This window comes from Macaca mulatta, chromosome 4 (assembly GCF_049350105.2).
Source record: "Macaca mulatta isolate MMU2019108-1 chromosome 4, T2T-MMU8v2.0, whole genome shotgun sequence".
Lineage (NCBI taxonomy): Eukaryota > Metazoa > Chordata > Mammalia > Primates > Cercopithecidae > Macaca > Macaca mulatta.
This window is the reverse complement of record NC_133409.1, coordinates 115,449,347-115,471,009: the sequence shown is the minus strand read 5'-3', so window position 1 is coordinate 115,471,009 and position 21,663 is coordinate 115,449,347. Positions and strand designations below refer to the sequence as shown.

General features: G+C 38.1%; 1 protein-coding gene and 1 pseudogene across 2 annotated transcripts in view; one reads left to right on the top strand and one right to left on the bottom strand.

The window, feature by feature from the left end:
• Window positions 1-21,663, top strand: part of COL19A1 (collagen type XIX alpha 1 chain) — a 331,016-nt gene that overhangs the window by 201,620 nt on the left and 107,733 nt on the right. For both annotated transcript variants that reach the window (XM_015136650.3, XM_015136652.3), the window contains exon 16: window positions 14,185-14,238. In XM_015136650.3, coding sequence (XP_014992136.3) covers window positions 14,185-14,238 — 54 coding nt within the window. The remainder of the gene's footprint in view (window positions 1-14,184; window positions 14,239-21,663) is intronic.
• Window positions 10,084-10,942, bottom strand: LOC114677420 (large ribosomal subunit protein eL37-like; annotated as a pseudogene).

Sequence of the window (21,663 nt, the reverse complement as noted above, 5' to 3'; positions counted from 1 at the left end):
GGCAGGTATATTTTTATTCCTTTTTTTTCCTAAGGTAGAAACTGCTCAGGCTGAGAGATTATGTGATTTGTTCAGATTCGCTTAATTAATAAATAAAAGGGGATATACTAGTGGTCAGGTCTCTGGCTTCTCATACAATGCACATTTTTTTTCTATCCTGCTTTTTATTTTTAAGTCAATGATCAATTTGTTTCATAAATATATGAGTTAGAATCTGTATCACCTCAATATAATCTGCACCCTTCTAAAATAGAAAACATGACTATGGGCAACAAGTATTCAAAGTATGCCAAAATAGAAATATTGCTACTCCAATTGTCCAAAGCCACTCATGTCCACGTTTAATGCAGACTTATAATTCTTGAAAATACTGGTGAACTACTATTCTCTTTTGTGGATCTCTTTAAATAGCCCTTTTTTTGGTGCAGAACAAAACTTATATTGAGGAAAGAAGAGAAATATTCTAGTACCAAACTATGAGCTCCTCAACGGCAAGATCGGTGTATAATTTTCTCTTTATTCTCCAATATCCAGGATATAGTAAACACTTAATAAATGTACAAATGCTTATCATTGATACAAGACTATCTTTATTTTTCCCACTCTTTTGTGTTCCTAAGTGGCAGTTGATTTCTCATTAAAGTAGTAAACAAATCTGTAACTTTGTTTGTTTCCAACATTAGCTCCTGTAGTTTTAGTTATTGTTGATTTTGAAAGATTTAAATTAAGAGTCTGTCTTTAGGAGCTCAAACATCTAAATGATCGTGTGAATATTGCCATGTAATTTTATGTTTAGAATCCCGTAGACAAGTGACTGGCTTTTTCTCTTTGCCTCTGGAGATCTTGACATCAAATGGATTTTGCCTACGTGTGTTTTCTCTTTTGAATGGATTTAAATCATGTTTCTTCAATTTGACTTTTTCCAAATAATCATCTGGTAAAAATACTTTGTTATGTGTAAGAAAAAGATAGATATGTTAGGCATGTATTTTTTAGGGCATCTTCATAGCTTTGATTCTATATTTTAAAAGAGCCCAAACTATGGCATTATTTCCCACAAGATCTCTAAGTTATTGGTTGATCATAATATAAATGAGACAATAAACTAAATTTGCATATTTCTGTGGATGAGTTTAAACATCCTTGTTTCTCCTACAAGTTCTTTCACTTGAGTTAGGCCAGCAGACTGACATATTGCTCGTTAATCATACATATTAACTGGAGTAGTTAATGCTTCAAAATCCAACTTACCATTCTGTCCACAGGGACTAGTTCGTGTTTTCTAAATGTGATGACATATGCTTCAGACACTGCTAATTAGGCCTTTCCCTTGAAAATTCATCCTGACATGTTTCAAGAACACTTTTCTCCCTTGAGCACAAGTTCATTAAATTATTAATATCTTTTTATAAGTCTTGTAGGATTACTTACACAATGCAGCCTTCTCTGTTTTAAAAACTATAGTTTATAATGAAGGATGAAATAGATCTCACTTCCTTATACTGTATGTCTTTTTTTTCCAGCCAAAAACAATGGGCTGGGTAAATATCAGAGAATAATAGATATTATATTCAGTAACATAAAATGTTAATGTAAGGTTAAAAATATTTTGTAGCCTGGGCAACCTAGAGACACCCATCTCTACAAAAAAATTAAAAATTTGCTAGGTATGCTGGCACATATCTGTAGTCCCAGCTACTTGGGAGACTGAGGCAGGAGGATACTTAAACCCAGGAGGTTGAGGCTGCAGTGTGCAATGATCACACCACTGCACTTCAGCCTGGGTGACAGAGCAAGACTCTATCTCAAAAAAAAAAAAAAAAAAAAAAAAAAGATTTGCACTTGGAAATGTTTTATGGTCAGCTGTTTTTATCTGTAGGTTTCACATCTGCAGATTCAACCAAGTATGGATTGAAAATATTTGAAAAGAAAATATGGTTACATCTTACTGAAGATGTACAGACTGTTTTTGGTCATCATTCCCCAAACATTACAATATAACAACTATTTACATGGCATTTTCGTTATAGGTATTGTAAGCAACCTAATGATGATTTAATGTATATGAGAGGGTGTATGCAGATTCTATACCATTTTATATAAGAGACTTGAATGGCTATGGATTTTGGTATTGGACAGTGGGGATCTGGAACAAATCTCCCACAGATACCAAGAGATGAATGTACATATAATCAACTCTACACACATGTAAGAAAGTGTTATAAGCGATCTAAAACAGATAACCTAAAATTAGTTCTATTGAGCTTCTGTATTAAATGATGAATTTGGTGGCAGTTTTACCTTCTGGGCTATTCTCTACCTAAGCAGGTGCTTATACCAACCTATATAATATGACCTTTTTAAGACAAAACTCCTAATGGCTTCCCATCACAATGACAGTAATGAAACTCAGAGCGCTCACCATAATCTACAAGGCCCAGCCTAATCTGGCCTGCCTGCCACCCAACCACACACTTGCTCTTCTCTAGCAACCTGTGTTTCTTACTATTCCTTGAAGAATTTGTTGTTGCTGTTCCCTCTACTGGATGCTCTTTCTCAGACCTTGCATGATCCGTGGACTCACTTGGTTCAGGTTTCTGCTGAGGCCTTCTTTGATTTTTCTGTCTAAAAGAGCACACCTTCCTGTATAACTCTGCGTTCCCTTAACCTGCTTTATTTTTCTGTATTTCCTATGACTATCCAAAATTCATATCTTTATTTGTTTAGTTCTTAGAGATGCAATAAGTATAGCATAGTGGTAATGGTCACAGACGATACAGCCAAGTTGCCTGGATTCAAGTCTTAACTCTGCTATTTACTAGTCCCATAACGTTGGGCAAGTTATGTTGTCACTAATTTGCCTCTTCCTTAAAATGGGAATACCTCAAATATATTTTTAGGATTAAATGAACAATATGTGTAACTTTCTTTGAATGATATTTGGCATCTGTTACTATTATTGTCCTCACTGGTATATAAGCTCTATGGAGACAGAATTCAAGGTATTTCCAGAGCATGGTAAAGCATCTAACCCACAATAGGGACTTCATAAATGCTTCTTGAATTAATTTATGAACAATTCTGGGCACATGCCTGCTGAAAGTGGGGAAAATATCCTATACAAACATAGTGAAAAGCCAGCAGGTGAACAAATAAAGAGTTTAAAAGTCACAATGGAAAATTTATTAGTTGAGAAAGCTGAACTGGTTATGTGAGTTTTGTAAATGTAAATGCATATGTACTAGATGTAGCAAGAATCGGGGGAACAAGATGTTATTAGGGTTTCTGCCTATAGGATACTTCCCTAGAGGTGAACAGAGAAAAAGTCAAAGAACATAAAAAGAATCTGGCAACTGACCAACAATTGCTGTTGGCAGGACCAACTGGGTCACCAGCTTTCCCAGGAAACCTTAACCTTATTTTGGGAAATGTTGAATCTGATGGGAGCTGAGAGAAGGTAGCTTGTAAAGGACAGACTTTGAATTACTTTTACCCAGTTACAGCTTCAAATGACATTGGATGTTAAGTTTAAGGAAGCGAAAACTGGTATTCAAATAAAGAAAAATACTCTCAGTTTTGCACAATAGTATGTCCTAAGTGTTCAGTTTTTAAAGGTCATCAATACATTTTCCCAATATTTAAATCTATCATGCAAGAAAAAGAAGTGGTGAGCTGGGAAATGCCTTCTGAATACGCTTGATCTAAAGGTTGAGGATAAGTATCAGAAGAGAAGAGAACCAAAGAGCACACACACGTCTAAGACAGGTTACTGCAGGTGCATCCAGGGAAAGCTATCCCCTGTTTGAGGACTTTTCAGGGGGTATAACGTCCCAGGTTGTTGCTGAAGTTGTGTAGATGACTTTTTGTACCCACATTTTCCTCCTATCCCCATGATCCCTCCACTCCAAAGGGAAACTGGAAGTGCTGAGATCATCTATAACCAAATGAACAAGTCTGTCTAAATACCTGTTGTGAATAATTGTCCCTTCTCTTCTACCATGAAGGCAAGTCTAGGTCTTAATCATCTTAATCTGTTTTCCCCAACACAGCAGGTAAAACAGACAGTAAATCTCTGCCAAATAAAATTTACTCACATCTTTTTTATAGGGATTTTTTCTGAAATCAGCACTTAAGTATCAAAATGCAATTTAATCCATTAAATTCACTTCAATTAGTTGAGAATTACATAAGGAAAATTTTTCCGTTTCAAAATTGGGTGACCTTTACAGTTCCGTCTCACTGATCCTCTAGAATTCTCTTCATTTGTCAGGCAGTTATTGATTGTAGTTCTGTGAACTTATTTCGTACTAGTCAATTCAATCCTGGACATTGAAAATGTAGCTCTAGAATTCTACCCCTTGAGTATGTCTTTTAGATTATGTAACTAGAAATACCAAAACTATGTCCTGTCACTTTACCTTAATTGAAATCAAGATATGAAATATTACTAATGATTATTTGTTCCAATGCTCACTGGTAATGCTGAGCTTGTTCCTGTTTCACTGGCCTAGCCTCTGACCTGTCTGAAATTTGTAGATGAACTTCACTACATTATTTTTATTTTAACATTTCTATTAAATAAGACATCATTTTATATGCATTATTTGTCCCTCTGCATGTCAATTTTGTCGACTCTAAACTTACAAATATAATAGTTCCCATAATAAAAGTGAAGGAGAAAAGTCTTCATTCATGAGGTGTTGTGAAAGTGGAATGTTTTAGAGATGTGGAAGCCTGACGGCATAATTCTCAGACAGGAAGGCAGTGTATATAAAGGCCAAATTCCCCTTATCCAGTCTGGGAGTGTGCTGCTTGTGAACATCCAAATATGGAGGAAAGAAAGTTTTCACAATGAACTTGCAGCTTCCACCAGCTTCATGTGGCACAAAGATGTTAAAATACATCACAGTATATTCAGGAAATTGTTTAGTCATACCCTACCACTGCCCCACCCATGATACTGAGACGCATCAAGTGGCTTGGCAAATATTGGCAATGACAGGCCTAGAAAACAGAGTCAGAATCCGGGCCTTAGAGAGTTGGTGGTTTGGAAGGCAGTTAGGCATTCCAACAAATCTAAACGGAAGGGTTGGGTTGGCCTCAGAATCAGGGTAGAGAGACGTGAGGGCAAGCAGAAATCAGGCAAGCAGAAAAGAACTAGGAAGATCCACATGCCAAAGGGAAAAGCAACAAGTAAATGGGACATTTACAGAGTCTGACTTGGTAGTGAGAAGAAGAGAAGCTCAAAAATTATAACAGCAAAATAACCTAAATTGTGAATGACCAGGATACCCACATCAAGGAAATGTTAATCCTGTTTTAATGTTTTAACAAATCATTTATTCAGATTATCATTTACTGAATTGTAGCTCAAGAGGTTTAGATAATGATGTCACAACTTCTAACTTGCTTTGAAAAGCCACATTAGTTACAGATAGAGTCCATCCAAGGGGGCATAAAAAGGAAAGGGGCAGAGAGATGAGCAAATAGTGGAATTAAATAATTTTAAAATGTTAAGATCCCAACCTCAATGATGTTCATCTTTCCTTAGCTCAGAACCTAGTTCAAGTCATTTGTTCATGCTGAATTGCATTTTCTTCTCATGTCCTTACCAGAGTCACTTGTCGGATCCCTGAAGTAATGAGACCTTTACGACTAGTGTTGTTACTGTCATAGATACATTTTTTAAATCTAGTAAGAAATAAAATGTACTTAAAATATTATGCACCCCTCTTGTAAGTATTCCATTCTCATTTTTACGCATATCCTTGAGTTCAAAATGTAATTCTTTACATCAGACATAAATCTTATTTCCGTTCACAAAGTAAAAAAAGAAAACTAACTTCCCAGATAGTCTGTAATGTTTTCCTGTGTAATTAACACCTCATTCACAGTTGTGTGTGCCAGTCAAGGCCCTGTCTCCTCTTTCTTGACATTTCCTTGATACCTTGTTTAGGCCAAGCTGATGCCTAAGAGTGTGCAAAATACACTTATGAAAACAGGAATGTTTGAGAGGAGTCAGCTGAATTACCGTGACCTGACAGCTTAGAGAGAGTACTTAGACATATGTTTCATTTTGTGGGTTTGGGGCCTGTGTGCCATCCTTTAAGTCCAATTAATACTGTAACCTCATCTTCATCATCATCCTCATCAACAACAAAAACCATCTGTCAAATGAATACCAATAGTCCATTATTTGCATTCTTCCCTTCTTAATGCTCCTAAGAGGGTCAAATGTTTATAAATCAAGTGTCTAATTTAAGATACATGTTCTCTCGCACTGCAAGTCATCCTGGAAGCATTAGATTATTTTTACTGTTGAAAATTTGTAGATGTCATTTATTTAAATAGACTTGTCTCTTTTTTTCTTGCTGTTAATAGTGACCCTCTGTGTCCTTGTGCACAGAAAATGCAAGTGGAATCAAGGTTTTAGATCATGCAAATAAAATCATTCCATTGTGGGAATCTCCTGGTTTCATTTTTTAAAGTTACATTGAAATTTAATGTAGATTCAGAAAAATGTGTATGTCATAAGGGTACAGCTTGATGCTTTTTCGTAAAATGAACACACTTATGCAACCACCAGGTAGTTCAAGCAGCAGAACATCATAACCCTGTGAAACTCCTCTCATGCTTTCACTTTCCACTCCCACGTGGGTAACCCATTATAACTTCTAATAGGATAGATTAGTTTTGCCTGTTTTGTTCTTTGTGTAATTTGATCAACATTATGTTTATAAGAAACATTTATATTGTTGCATGTAGTTCAATTTCATTCATTTTCTTTGCTGTCAAATATATACTTTTCCATTTTATGAATAAACCAAAATTTTTTTTTATTTCTACCTCTAATGGGTATCTTGATTGTTATTTTAGACTTTTAAACAAACTTATATCCACGGTTAAAAGGTGATTATGCTTTTCTAAAGGATGCACACTACATATTTTGGAGGTTTTCCTAGAGACATTATCCAACGTTTTTATATAAAAAATGGAGAATTGGAGAGAGGGTAGTGGAAAGGCAGTGAGGAAAGGAACTAATACTTATTAGAACTACCATGTACTGGACATTTTGGTAAAAATAGTTGTTTTCTTTTAAATTGTGGTAAAAAATGTATAACATAAAATTTACCATCCTTACCACTTTTAAGTATACAGTTCAGTAGTGTCAAGTATGTTCACATTGTTGTGGACAGGATCTCCAGAACATTTTCATCGTGCAAAACTGAAACTCTATAAACCTTAAACAACCCTTTTTTTTCCTCTTCCTTTTCTTCAATCGCTGGTAACTCCCATTCTATTTTCTGTCCTATGAATTTGGCTTCTTTAGATACTTCATATAATTGGAATCATAGAGTATTTAGTTTTCTGTGACTGGCTTATTTCACTTCGTATAATGTCCTCAGGGTTCCTCCATGTTGTTGCATGTGACAGGATTTTCTTCCCTTTTTAGGCTGAAAATATTCCATTGTATGTTTGTACAATATTTTATTTATCCATTCATCTGTTGGTTGACATTTGGGTTAGTTCCACCTCTTGTCTATTGAGAATAATACTGCTATGAACATGGGTATGCAAATATCTCTTCTTAAAACTGTTTCCAATTCTTGGAGTATATAACCAGAAATGGGATTGCTAGACCATATGGTAACTGTATTTTTTTTTTTTTTTGAGACAGGGTCTCACTCTGTCACCCAGGCATGAGTGCAGTGGTGCCATCTCGGCTCACTGCACCCTCCGCCTCCTGGGTCATAGTGATCCTCCCACCTCAGCCTCCTTAGTAGTTGGGACTACAGGCATATGCCATATGACACCATGCCCAGCTAATTTTTGTAATTTTTTTTAGAAATGGGGTTTTGCCATGGTGCCCAGGCTGGTCTCAAACTTCTGGCCTCAAGCAATCCACCCTCCCCAGCCTCCCACAGTGCTAGGATTACAATTTTACAATCCCATCAACCTTGCACAAGTGTTCCAATTTCCCCATGTCCTCGCCAACGCTTGTTTTCGGATTTGTTGTTAGTAGCCATCCTACTGGGTGTATGCAGTAGGAATTTTACAAGTGATCTTTTTATTCCTTTAACAAAGTTGTTGCAAAGTATAAGTACCATTTTACATCAATGAAATCTTAGCACAAAAAGATTCTATAAGAGAAAAAATGGGGCACAGAGATTTTCCAATCCAGGTGCCCTTGAACTTGACAATGAGCATTTTATTCTCAAAGTTCCACATAATCACAAAACAAATTGAATTCTTTTATTCTGAGCTACAAGATATAGACTTACAAGACATAAGGTGCTCTACAAGATTGCCTGACTTTAAATATGAAATAAGAGCTTTAGTTTTAGAGTAGTGGTTCTCATAACATGGTCCCCAGACCAGCAGCATCAGCATTACTGCAAACTTGGTAGAAATGCAGATTCTCAGATCTCACCCCAAACCTACTGAATCCAGAACTCTGAATAGCCAAGCAGGTGGCACACTCCTGTAATCCCAGCTACTCAGGAGAGGGGCTAGCTGTGTTATCATGACCTGACAGTTTAGAGAGAGTACTTAAATGCATGTTTCATTAGTGGGTTTGGGGGCTGCATACCATCCTTTAAGTCCAATTGCCACTCTAACTTCATCTTCATCATCATCATCCTCATCAACAACAAAAACCATCTGTCATATAAGTACCAATAGTCCATTATTTGCATTCTTCCCTTCTTAGTGCTCCTAAGAGGGCCAGGTGTTTATAAATCAAAAGTGTAATTTAAGATAAATGTTCTCTCACACTGCAAGTCATCCTGGAAGCATCAAGTTTAAAAAAGAACTTTTTTAAGCTCTTTTTTATTGAGACAGGATCCATGATGGTCTTGAACTCCTGGGCTCAAATGATCCTCCTGAGGTTTCCTATGACTGATTTATTTCACTTGGTATAATGTCCTTGAGGTTCATCCATGTTGTTGCATGGGCCAGGATTATCTTCCTTTTTAAGGCTGAAAATATTCCATTATATATATGTACCTCATTTTGTTTATCCATTCATCCACTGATGGACATTTGGGTTACTTCCACCTCTTGATCCTGAGGAGGATTGTTTGAGACCAGCATGGATCCTGTCTCAAAAAAAAAAAAAAAAAAAAATTCTGCGAGTGAGGCACAGCAATCTATTTTAAACAGCCCTCCAGGTGACACTCATGCATGGTCAGGTTTGAGCAGTCCTAGGTTTAGATCATTAGGCAGATATCTAAAGTGTTGTGTAATAATCTCCACACAGTTGCCAAACAGAAAACTGACATATTGAGCACTTTCAGGTTTCCAGGGCAACTTGATAGAGTAAATCTGTGCTTTGCACTTTATACCACAGTTTTCAGGAAAATGTTGGATAAGCCCAGTTATAATAATGCTGAAACAGTAGATCTCTATCCATCTGAAAGTTCACCCAAGCACTAATTTATCAGAGTTGCTTCTGAACAAATGGCTACCTGAGAATAGCCACCCTAACCAGGAAGACCTCTTCCAGCTCAGCAGATATCTGACTTATCTCCAGGATTTTCCCTCCACCCACACCCAAGTCCCCACCTTTTGTCTCACTTTTGGGTCTAGACAGAGCCCTGTAATGAATGGACCAAAACAGCCAGAGATAGAAGTAAAAGCAAACGTGCAAACATTCCTCCCACTGGCATCGGGAGCCTTCTTCCTGGGCCTGCTATCAACCTCCGCAGGCCCTGGCCCCAGGTATCCTCATCCACACGAAGAATGCTTCGTGTGAGGCATTCTGGCCACTAATTAGGATACCTTGTACACATAATGGTTCATCATTGATTTCTTGCACCACGGGAAGAATTGGAGACACTTTATGTCTTTGTTTCCTATGAACAAAGATTCGCAGATTAGATTTTCCTCTGAAAAGTGGGGGAATCTGATTTTAGTCCTAGGAAGGGAGTTGTGGTTTATGCCTGTTTTCTTGGCATAATTATTCATAAAATACTCCCCCAAAATGTCCTAGCTTAAGTAGTAAAATTCGCCCTACCAAAAATCTACTGTTAGCTCCTTTTTTAAAAACCAGAACATTTATTGTGTGACTAATCATTGAAATTCTTAAGATAAACTGGATGCTACAACAGTTGCCCTCTTGGGTTTAGACGTTTTTCCTTCTCAGAATCCATGCCTGAATCTGCGGGATACAATGTTCGGGTGCCTCGCTCGACCAGTCCTGGTAGTATTTCATCTTTAAGCCTTGGCACTTCAGTTATACTTCCTCTTGTGCTTAGCAGGGCAGCCACATTTGCCACAGGGTGACTTCTGAAGGTGGCAGGCCTTAGAGCCACAGTGGTGGCACAATGTGTGCATCTTATTGTGACACTTTTCAGACAATGACGTTCCCTTCAGTATCTTGCTTCTGTGGCCAAGACCAAAGAGTGTTGTTAGCTCTTAGGTAGGCTTTTGCCTTTCCCTAATGTTTTTAAGTAGAAGACAGATGATCCTTCAAAGGAACAGGAGACTGTATGGCGGTATTCGGTGCAGCTTGGGGCCTTGAAGAAGGGAAACAAGAAAAGGGAGTTAATTCCCAGGGCTCCTTGGAAAGAAGAACAATGATGTCTGGGAGTAGACATGGACTATTATGTTGATAGAAATGTGGCCCCTAAGAAAGTTGCCATTTCTCACACCTGTAATCCCAACACTTCGGGAGGAGGCCAGAGCTGGAGAATCACTCCAGTCCAGGAGTTCAAGACAGCCTGGGCAACATAGTGAGACCCTGTCTCTAAAAAAAAAAGATTGAGAAAAAAAGAAATTGTGCCCCGCCTGGACCCATAACTCTCTTATGCTCTAAAGCTTCCACCTACATTTATCATCCGTCCACCCCTCTCCTCTGTCCTCCACAAGTCACTTACACTTGAGACTTTAGTGTCAAGAGTTTCTCCCAAGGTAAATCTTGTTTCTCGTACAGATTGAGCATCCCTAATCTGAAAATTCGAAATCTGAAATGCTCCAAAATCCAAAACTTTTTGAGCAACAACATGACACCACAAGTGGAAAATTCTACACCTGACCTCACATGACACGTTGCAGTCAAAACACAGTCACAATTTTGTTTTATGCAAAAAATTATTTAAAATAGTGCATAAAATTACCTTCAGACTATGTGGATAAGGTATATATGAAACGTAAACGAATTTTATGTTTAGACTTGGGGCCCATCCCCAAGATATCTCATTATGTATATGCAAATATTACAAAATAAAAAAAATTCCAAAACATTTCTGGTTCCAGCCACTTTTGGACAGATGATAATCAATCTGTATGTATTTGGTGGTAAGCCTAACAAAAAGGTAACTGCATTGCTTTGTATAGCACATCTTTAAAAATTGTTCAAATCTGATTTAGGAAAGTTCAAGCCTAGAAACCAGGTTTAATGTGAAAATATGTGCTGGCTAACGTTGTGTGCACACAATATGTTCCAATTACTTAACAACCCTCAAAAATATTTTACCTGCATGTCCACTCAGCAAAATGAGCCTTCTCTCTGCCCTCTTCCAGCATCCACACTGACACTCTGACACTCTGACAATGGCAAGGCTGGCTGAAATCAGCAGTGATATGCAGGAATCTGGATGCTTGCCCTCACCATATCCTGAATCTTGGATGCTTTTTACTCCTCATCTTAACATGTGCCAATGTTATGTTACAATATCTGATATTTGGTTTGTTTCAACATTAACTCTGTGATAAAAGTTAATCAATAGCCTCATTTTCCCTGCTTCCTGCCCAAATCAATACACATGTCTCCTTTGAAGAATGGGGAATGTAAACTAAAGTTGATCCTATGGTTTTAACTTACCTCAACCGAATGTATGCTTAAAGAAAGAACCAATCACTTACTTAGATACCATTTATTTAGTTTCTTTGTATTCTTGTGAATTAATAAATTACAGTGCTTCCACCTTCTAAGTAAACTTTTTATCATTGATTAGTCCTCAGAGGCTAATTTACTTACATTTACTAAAATACCAAATATATTGATTTTCAGAAAATGTAAACTGCAAGACTAGAACACGGCATACATGTGTATAACTTGTTTTAAGTATACAGAATATTAAATTATATGTTCATTTCAATCTTACAATCCTCCAAAAGAACTGCATGGTTTAGATCTGTAAGATGAAAGATAAGAGAAAAACACTACTATTAATAATTATATTTATGTTTTTAATTTTTTTTTTTTTTGAGACAGTCTCTGTCTCCCAGGCCAGAGTGCAGTGGCGCGATCTCAGCTCACTGCAACCTCCACCTCCCAGGTTCAAGCCATTCTCCTGCCTCGGCCTCCCCAGTAGCTGGGATTACAGGAACACACCACCATGCCTAGCTAATTTTTTTTTGTATTTTTAGTAGAACCAAGGTTTCTCCATGTTGGCCAGGCTGGTCTCGAACTCCTGACCTCAGGTGATCTGCCTGCCTCAGCCTCCCAAAGTGCTGGGATTACAGACATGAGCCACTGCGCCCAGCCTATGTTTTTAATTTTTAAAAAATTTTAAATCTGTTCTGTAGATGTTAACTAGGGCTATTTATAGACAAGGATGCTGTTTTCATATGAAGTCTTTGATGTTATCACCTTAATTTCCCTTCAGAAACAATGGACACGTTTCTCATCCAATCACAACATTGTATTTGCTTGTTGATCTCTGAAAACTTACTCTCCTGTTTCAACTGGCATTTAGACCTCCTGTCCCACTCCAAGACTAGATGAAAATCAGAGGAATCAGGCAACTTTGCCCGACATTTTCAGAGCAAGAAAATTGGTGAATAAAATGAGCCTTTCTGTGCCTACATTTATAATTCTCCCCCAAAAAAGCATGGAAAAGATCAACCTAATATTTTTACTTTATAAGCATCAATAAGCCTTAATATGTACTGACAGTTTACCAATATGATAATCAAATAGAATTGTTAGTAACAATGAAATAGAGTGAACATATTTAGAAAACATATGCTCATAAAATGCTTCTCATTCAAAATGTATGCTTTCAATACCTAAGCTTACTTCCCTCTGTTAAAAATTTAAAAAATAAAAAATGTTTAAGAAAATAACTTTATAATATCTAATGAAATGCTTTTAAAATGTTAGTAGATTCACAGGTACAAGAGATGTTAGCACAACATCTTGCGATTGGAATTTAGCTAGTTGTGAACTTGAGAGAGTTAATATTCGGTTGTGATAATGAAGATTAACATGCAAGAATTACACATTTCAGTTCACTTATAAAAACAACTTAACCACCTTAAGGGAAGAAAAGAGCTGATGTGCTTCACACAGTATATGTAATTACAATAGGGCTTAGGGCAGTGCTTTTCAAATTTTAGTGAGCATAAAAATGCAGATTCGTGGCTCCCACCCCGGAGATTCTAAACCATGAAGTCTAGGATGAAGTCCAGGAATATGCATGTTTAACACCCAATCTCACCCTCAAATAACTCATATAAAATTACAGTTCAGGGCCCTCTTGGAGAACACCAACTTAAGATGACAGATGTACTTGTTATTGCATCCAAAACCACAGAATCATCAGATAAAATACCCGTCTTAGACCATCTTTCATATACTTTATATTACTTTGCTAAAGAACCAAGGTAATGGCCAGGCGCGGTGGCTCAAGCCTGTAATCCCAGCACTTTGGGAGGCCGAGACGGGCGGATCACGAGGTCAGGAGATCGAGACCATCCTGGCTAACACGGTGAAACCCCGTCTCTACTAAAAAGATACAAAAAATTAGCCGGGCGAGGTGGCGGGCGCCTGTAGTCCCAGCTACTCGGGAGGCTGAGGCAGGAGAACGGCGTGAACCCGAGAGGCAGAGCTTGCAGTGAGCTGAGATGCGGCCACTGCACTCCAGCCTGGGCGACAGAGCCAGACTCCGTCTCAAAAAAAAAAAAAAAAAAAAAAAAGAACCAAGGTAGATAGCATTTAAAGGACTGCTGATAACAGTTAAGATTTATTCATTTCAGGTACTATACTTCTCATTATGGTTCTTAAAAATTGGCCCACAACTTTTAAAATTAATTGATGTTTAAAAGTCATGAGGAATTGGAATTGTTTCTTAACTTTCTGTTCATTTTTAATGTGTTCAATATTCCCATTTAATATTGTTTGATATTAAAATGTAATGGAGTCACAGTATTTATCATCTGTTCTTCTTTGGTTTCAAGGGAAGACGAGGGAAAACAGGACCTCCAGGAAAACCAGGACCCCCGGGACCACCTGTGAGTAAACCATACGATGACTGTCCCTTTAAAAAGTCACTCTTTATTTCTGTGTGTTTACCTAAGGATTATTTTACTCGCCTGTAGATAATGATTTCCTTCTTTCTACTGTTTCGAATGACTGGTTTCAGCATTTGGATGAGTAGTTCATAGTCTATATTCCTAACACCATCATCACCACAAACCAAGAGATGAGGGAGGCTGGTAATCATCCACACACCTCACCGACTTGTTTATTACACAGATGGCCATAACAGTAGTGTCTGCTTGAACATCCCAAGCCAAGTGTCCAGACAGATGAATCCTGTTCTGAACCTACCTGAACTCCATCTTCTCGATTTCTTAACATCCAGGCTGTTAGAAAATCAGGGGAAGCATATCCACTTTTCTTGATATGAAACTATTTTGTTAGTATAATTTCATGGTTTAGTAAAAAGTGCTATAAAGATCATCTAACCAGTTAGTTTATCTGGATCCTTTACCCCGAGCTTCTAGAAAAAAAAAAAAAAATAGTATTCAATTTCTTGTAGTTCTGGTAACTCTGCAGGCTATGAGAGTCTGGTTTGTGTCCAAGCTGCTCCACCGACACTGCACTCTCTGTGGTCCCAACAATCTCTGCATCACAGATTCCCTGAGCACTTTTTAGGCTTCATCTGACTTTACTGCTACACAGGAATGTATAGCATTGACTGCTGTCTTCTTGAAACTCCCTATTCTCTTGGTTTAGCGACATTGGGTTTTTTCTCCTATGCCTGGGGCCATCTTTTTGTCTCCATTAACAGCTTTTCTTCTGCCCCCTATATGCTGGATGGATTAATGAATGCCAGTTTTTTATTTCAACTCAGACACTGTTCCTGAGTTCCAGGCTGGTACATCCCATTATTTTTTAGTATCTCCACGTGGAAGTCTCCTGGCTACCACAAAAGTATAACGTCCAAAACTAATCTCTAAAAATAATCCTAGATGTTTTTTCTTCTTCATCCTCCTCATCTAAACAGTTTCTAAATCATATCAGTTCTACATCCCTGCAGCCCACAAATCCTCTCCGTCTTCACTGTCACTGCCTTAGTTTAGACAGTTGTCAATTTGAACCTATATATTTGAAGTCATCTGAGAGCTGGTCTCATTGCCTCTACCTTCTCCAAGTGGAGTAAAACCTCTAAATCATGACAGCATCCAGGTGGGCTTGGATGGCTTAAAATTCTCTAACAGCTTAAAACTATTTGATTTTAAATTCCTCAATCGCTTCTCTTTTCTTCAAGACAGATGGATTCCACATCCTCTACATGCCATTCTGGGCCCTTCATGGTTTGCCTTTTACCTGCCTTGGCCTATCCTCCTCTATGCCCTTCCTTCTTTTGTAATCAGTCATCTTCCTATTGGGAGATCCCGCTCCCGATGTTTAACATGGGTTCTTTTCTATTTCGTAAGTGTCTCGGCTGGGTTGAGAAATAAAAGGAAAGAGCACAAGAGAGAGAAATTTAAAGCTGGGTGTCCGGGGCAGACATCACAAGTCGGCAGGATCCATGATGTTCCCAGAGCTGTAAAACCAGCAAGCTTTTATTAGTGATTTTCAAAAGGGGAGGGAGTGCACGAATAGGGTGTGGGTCACAGAGATTACATACTTCACAAGGTAGTAAAATATCACAAAGCAAATGGAGGCAGGGCGAGATCACAGGACCACTGGATGAGGAGAAATTAAAATTGCTAATGAAGTTTCCGGCACGCATTGTCTTTGATAACATTTTATCAGGAAACAGGGTTTGAGAGCAGGTAACCTATCTGATCACAATTTATTAGGTGGGAATTTTCCCATCCTAGTAAGCCTGGGAGCGCTATAGGAGACTGGGGCTTATTTCATTCCATCGGCTTCGACCATAAAAGACGGGACACCTTAAAAAGGAGCCGTCTATAGGCCTACCTTCAGGGCATTCTCTTTCTCAGGGATGTTCCTTGCTGAGAAAAGGAATTCAGTGATATTTCTCCTATTTGCTTATGAAAGAGGAGGAATATAGCTCTGTTTCCATCCAGCTCACTGATGGCCAGTTCAAAGTTACCTCTCTTGTTCCGTGAACATCGCTGTTATCCTGTTCTTTTTTTAAGATGCCCAGATTTCATATTGTTCAAACACACATGCTCTACAAACAATTTGTGCAGTTGACACAATCACAGGGTCCTGAGGCGACATTCATCCTCCTCAGCTTACAAAGAAGATGACGGGATTAAGAGATTAAAGTAAAGACAGGCATAGGAAATCACAGGGGTATTCATTGGGGAAGTGATAAGTGTCCATGAAATCTTCACAATTTATGTTCAGAGATTACAGTAAAGACAGGTGTAAGAAATTATAAAAGTATTAATTTGGGGAACTAATAAATGTCCATGAAATCTTCACAATTTATATTCTTCTGCCGTGGCTTCCAGCTGGTCCCTCCGTTCAGGGTCCCTGACTTCGCGAGACATCTTCCCTTACTGTTTCAAAAATGCTATGACTTGCAAATGTTCTCCAATAGGCCTGTATATGCTTCTCTGTATCTCATGACTCAGCTCAAACATTTCTCCTATAGAGCCTTTGCCAGTGCTCTCACCATTTGAGGTTTCCTCCCATGGTCCTGTATGTTACACCGCCTACAGATATTGCACATTGCTTTGGACTCTTATTTTCCTCATCTGACCACTGCACCGTGATTGTTTTGAACCTCTATTTTCCCACCATTGCTTAGAATAGTCTCTGGCCTATAGCATGTGATTATTGTTTATTTAATGACTGAGTAACAAATGAATATGTTTTGTAGACGAAAAAATTAAGACCAGGTAAGTGCCTTTCTGAAGACCAAAAAACACCCTGCACCACCACTAGAGGGCCTCAACCCAGTACCTTAGGAATCTCTTAGGATGTGCTCACCTGCCAAAAATGAACATGATTACTGTCCTGTCATTGATTTCATTTCACTGTAGCCATTCTAGTGGATTGTCCTATTAACAGTGCATTGGGGCCAATTGATATTTATTATATAAAGGCAGATTGGGGGGACGAGGGATGAGGAAGTATAAGCCGGATATCTGCATTAGTCTATTCTCACACTGCTATGAAGAACTACCCGAGACCGGGTAATTTATAAAGAAAAGAGGCTTATTTGACTCACAGTTCCACAGGCTGTACAAGAGGCATGGCTGGGGAGGTCTCAGGAAACTCCCAGTCATGGCAGAAGGGAGAAGGGGAAGCAAGCACATCTTCACATGGCAGCAGGAGAGAGCGACTGTGAAGGGGGAAGTGCACTTTAAACAACCTAATCTCAGCCGGACGCGGTGGCCCACCCTGTAATCCCAGCACTTTGGGAGGCCGAGACGGGCGGATCACGAGGTCAGGAGATCGAGACCATCCTGGCTAACACGGTGAAACCCCGTCTCTACTAAAAAAAATACAAAAAATCTAGCCGGGCGAGGCAGCGGGCGCCTGTAGTCCCAGCTACTCAGGAGGCTGAGGCAGGAGAATGGCGTAAATGCGGGAGGCAGAGCTTGCAGTGAGCTGAGATCCAGCCACTGCACTCCAGCCCGGGCAACAGAGCGAGACTCCGTCTCAAAAAAAAAAATAAAATAAACAACCTAATCTCGTGAGAATTCACTCACAAGACAGCACTAGGGGGATGGTGCTAAACCATTAGAAACCACCCTCATGACCCAATCACCTCCCAGCAGGTTCCTCCCCCAACATTGGAGATTACAATTTAACATGAGATTTGGTTGGGGACACAGAGTCAAGCCATATCAGTGTACTAGCATCTAGTCTTGAAAGGAATCAGTTTTGTTGATTTTTATTTCAAACTTTTAGACAAAACAGAGAACACATTGTAAGATCTTTAAAATAATTGTTTCGTGCTTTAAAGAAGAAAAGCTGGTGAATGCTAACAGGCAAGATTAGACCTTTGTGTAGTTTTCTAAACCTATGGTGCTGCTTTTAAGACAGGATAATTGTTGTCTCAAAGGAAGAATTTGAATGTTGAAGGCCTTTATGACAAGCTTGCCAAATGTCTAGGAGAGAAGAAGATTACACCGAATTCTGGAATGAGTTCTCAACTACAGATCAAATGAGTTTACTGAAGAGTTCAGAAGATTAAAAACCATGTGACTGTATGATAGGATTTATAATATTCAATTCCACAGACTTTAGTTTATTGCCAGAGTGTTTGGAGGAGAGAGGTGCTTATTTTATTTCAAGTATAGATTTAGAACTTAAACTCAGCTATAGGTCTGACATACAGTGTTCATTAAATCCTGGGAACATAGTATTTTTAAAAAGTGGTTTATTAACTTTTTAAATATAACAAAATACCCAATTTGTTAGAAAAATTAGGAAAAATCTATGCAGAAGACAAAGTATTTACTTTGGTGGCATGATCTCGGCTCACTGCACCCTCTGCCTCCCAGATTCAAGCAATTCTCTAGCCTCAGCCTCCCGAGCAGCTGGGACTACAGGTGCCCACCACCACACCCAGCTAATTTTTGTATTTTTAGTAGAGACAGGGTTTTACCATGTTGGCCAGGATGGTCTCGATGTCTTGACCTCGTGATCCGCCCGCCTCAGTCTCCCAAAGTGCTGGGATTACAGGTGTGAGCCACCGCACCTGGCCAGTAGTCACTATTTTAAAAGTATCAGCAGAGCACTTGTTATCTCTTAGGATGTCCCAGGGAGCTATTTGTATTTTATTACAATTTACAAATAGCTTAAGAGATGTTCCCCCTTAATTGTGGACGTTTTTAAATCAAAACATTGTTGTTTTTCATTTATTTGTCTTTTCCAACACTGGACCCTTTGTGACATGCACCCTACTTCATAGCAAGAAGGAAGGCAAGAAGAGAACAAGAGATGGGTTGGTAGGACCTATAATTTTTCTAATTGTTATTGGAGTTAGTGTATTCCTCACTGCAGTGGCCAGTATGTGAGGATCCTGAAGCATGTGTTAGAATATCTTATGACAATGTGAAATGTATTTTTTAAAAAATTTTAATTTTGTCTCCTTATCAAACAGTAATTAAATACTATGTAATATCCCTCAAATAAGTGAATATTTTATGTAATTTAAACATTATGTTTGAGCAATTAGTCTTTGGGAAAGTTGGAGGGCGACTTTATTCTAGTCAGTGTGATTGCAAAGAACAAAGGAATAGGAATTACCAGGAGGCATGAATTTTTTTATTTTTTTAATAACAGCATACTTTATAAGAAAATGTCCTTCCCTTTGGGGGTTTAAGATGTTTCTGAAATCAAACATAGTGTTGTTATTTAGGGGAGTGTCAGTGAAGACTTTAAAAATCTTGAATTGAAAGGAAATTGAATTGAAAGGAATCTAAGTCTCTGATGGCCTGAAGCAATTCAAATAATTAAAGTGTTTTAACGAGTCCTTCTACTTGATTATTTGTTCTGAAGCCAAATTTGTATATTCTCACTTTCTTATGAAACGTTTGCACCAAAAGGACAACTTGTTTACTAAAAAAATTTCCTACAACTAGCTAAGTGTGTGTGTTTGTGTGTGTGTGTGTGTGTGTGTGTGTGTGTAAGAGGACAACGTTTTGTCCCCTGAGATATTTTATCTCCTACGGAAAAAAGATTTCTAATAATGGGAAATTTACTAACAGTAGTTTTATTAAACTAACATTATTAAATTATCTTTGTGAATCAGTGTTTCATGGAAAGTCATATATATCACTCCAATTTAGCTCCCCATATTCAATAGCAAATTTTTGTGTCTTTAGGAAAGACTTATTTGAAATTTATACACATGCAATATGCATATAATGAAACTGTTCTTATTCAGAGTGCTTGTCATTGAGCAGTGACTAACCTGGTTAACAGAGTTAGCCACATGCATTTTTGTAAAGTATTTGTCCAATTTCTTGTTAAAAACCAGAGCTGATCTTACCTATGCAAAGGAAAAAGCTCCCAAAGTCTCCCAAATAACTTCTGCCATCTTGTCCTAAACGAATATTCTTCACTAGAGGGAAACTATTACATAGAGATCTCTTGGATTTATTTCAATACATAAAGATTACAACTGAACAGTTTTTCAGTATGAGAGGGCTAAGCATCTCCCGCGGGAAGGAAATAGCACTAACATCTGAGGAAACAGGTTCAGAGGAGAGACGGATGAAGCAGACAAGGAGAATTTATTACCATCACTAGCTCTGCATTAAGTACTGTATTTCCAGTGTCTTAGGGAATCCTTACAACTCTCTTGAAAAGTAGAAATTATCTTCATTTTATAATGAGGTAAATGATACTTGGAAATGTCAAGTAACTTACCCAAGCTGACACAAGCAGAGAAGACAGAATTGAAACACAGGAACTGATCCCTAAACCTTTGTTCTGCCAGACTACAGGTGTGAAAGACAAGCTTCTAGTTTACAATTCGACTAAGATTAGTCTTCTTCAAACATCATACATAGAACAGTGTTTGATTTTGCCATGGCAATGAATGGCACTGTGCTGACTCCAGACAGCAAGATGGTATAGGATAGCATAGGATGGCAGTGAGGAACTTAGTGCTTCTCCTCACTAGCCTGTCCTAGAACAATTTTCTTGATGTTTCCTTGTCTCCGTTTTTTCTGTAAATTTGAAATAATAGCACCTACCCCACCTGCTTTTTCCCACAGTGGCTACAAGGGCCCAATGCCATGGATGTGAAAGAAATTTCTTCTAAATGTAAAGCTCTATCTAAATGTAAGTTAGTTCCACTGTTATTATTCTGAACACCCATTCACACTGTAGATAGAAGAGATTGTCTTCAATCAGTAATTAGACCAACACTTCTTTTCTCTCTTTACAGTTTTCCAAAAATCTAGTTAACAGAAATTTGAATGTCTATCAATGAATTGCGTAAATAAATGATCCCTTTGCATATGGCACGCTTATTCTAGTTACATAAATCCACTCATGAAGAGATACAAAAGTTATTTGCAATTAGGTAACAATAACAACCAGGTCTAAAGAGTCAGTGATGCTTCTTCTTCTGAGATTTGTAGCCTCTTCCTTGCTTGTGGGGCTTGTTCCTTTACCTTCTGAGCTGTTGCGTTTTATTAGTTGTGATGTTCTCTAAGTCTCAACTGTCCTTCCTCACACTCCAATAAAAGCTTGTCTTTTTAAAAAGCCTTCCAGTTATCTGAGTAGCATAAGCAACAGAAAGTAATAGACTTATGTTATGATAATGAGACTTGGAAAGTCTCAAGACTTGGAATGCCTTCGTTTATTTCAAAGTATTCTGGTTTCTAGTTTCTTTAGAAAAGAGAGGAAAGCAGCTGGAAATGAGGCGAAGCAAGAGAGAAAGTAGGAGAATTTAACTAATGAACCATTAAAGGAAGTAGGTATTAGCCCACCCATTTGACATTACTTCTCATTCATCATTGCTGGAAAAAGCGTTTATTAAAAAC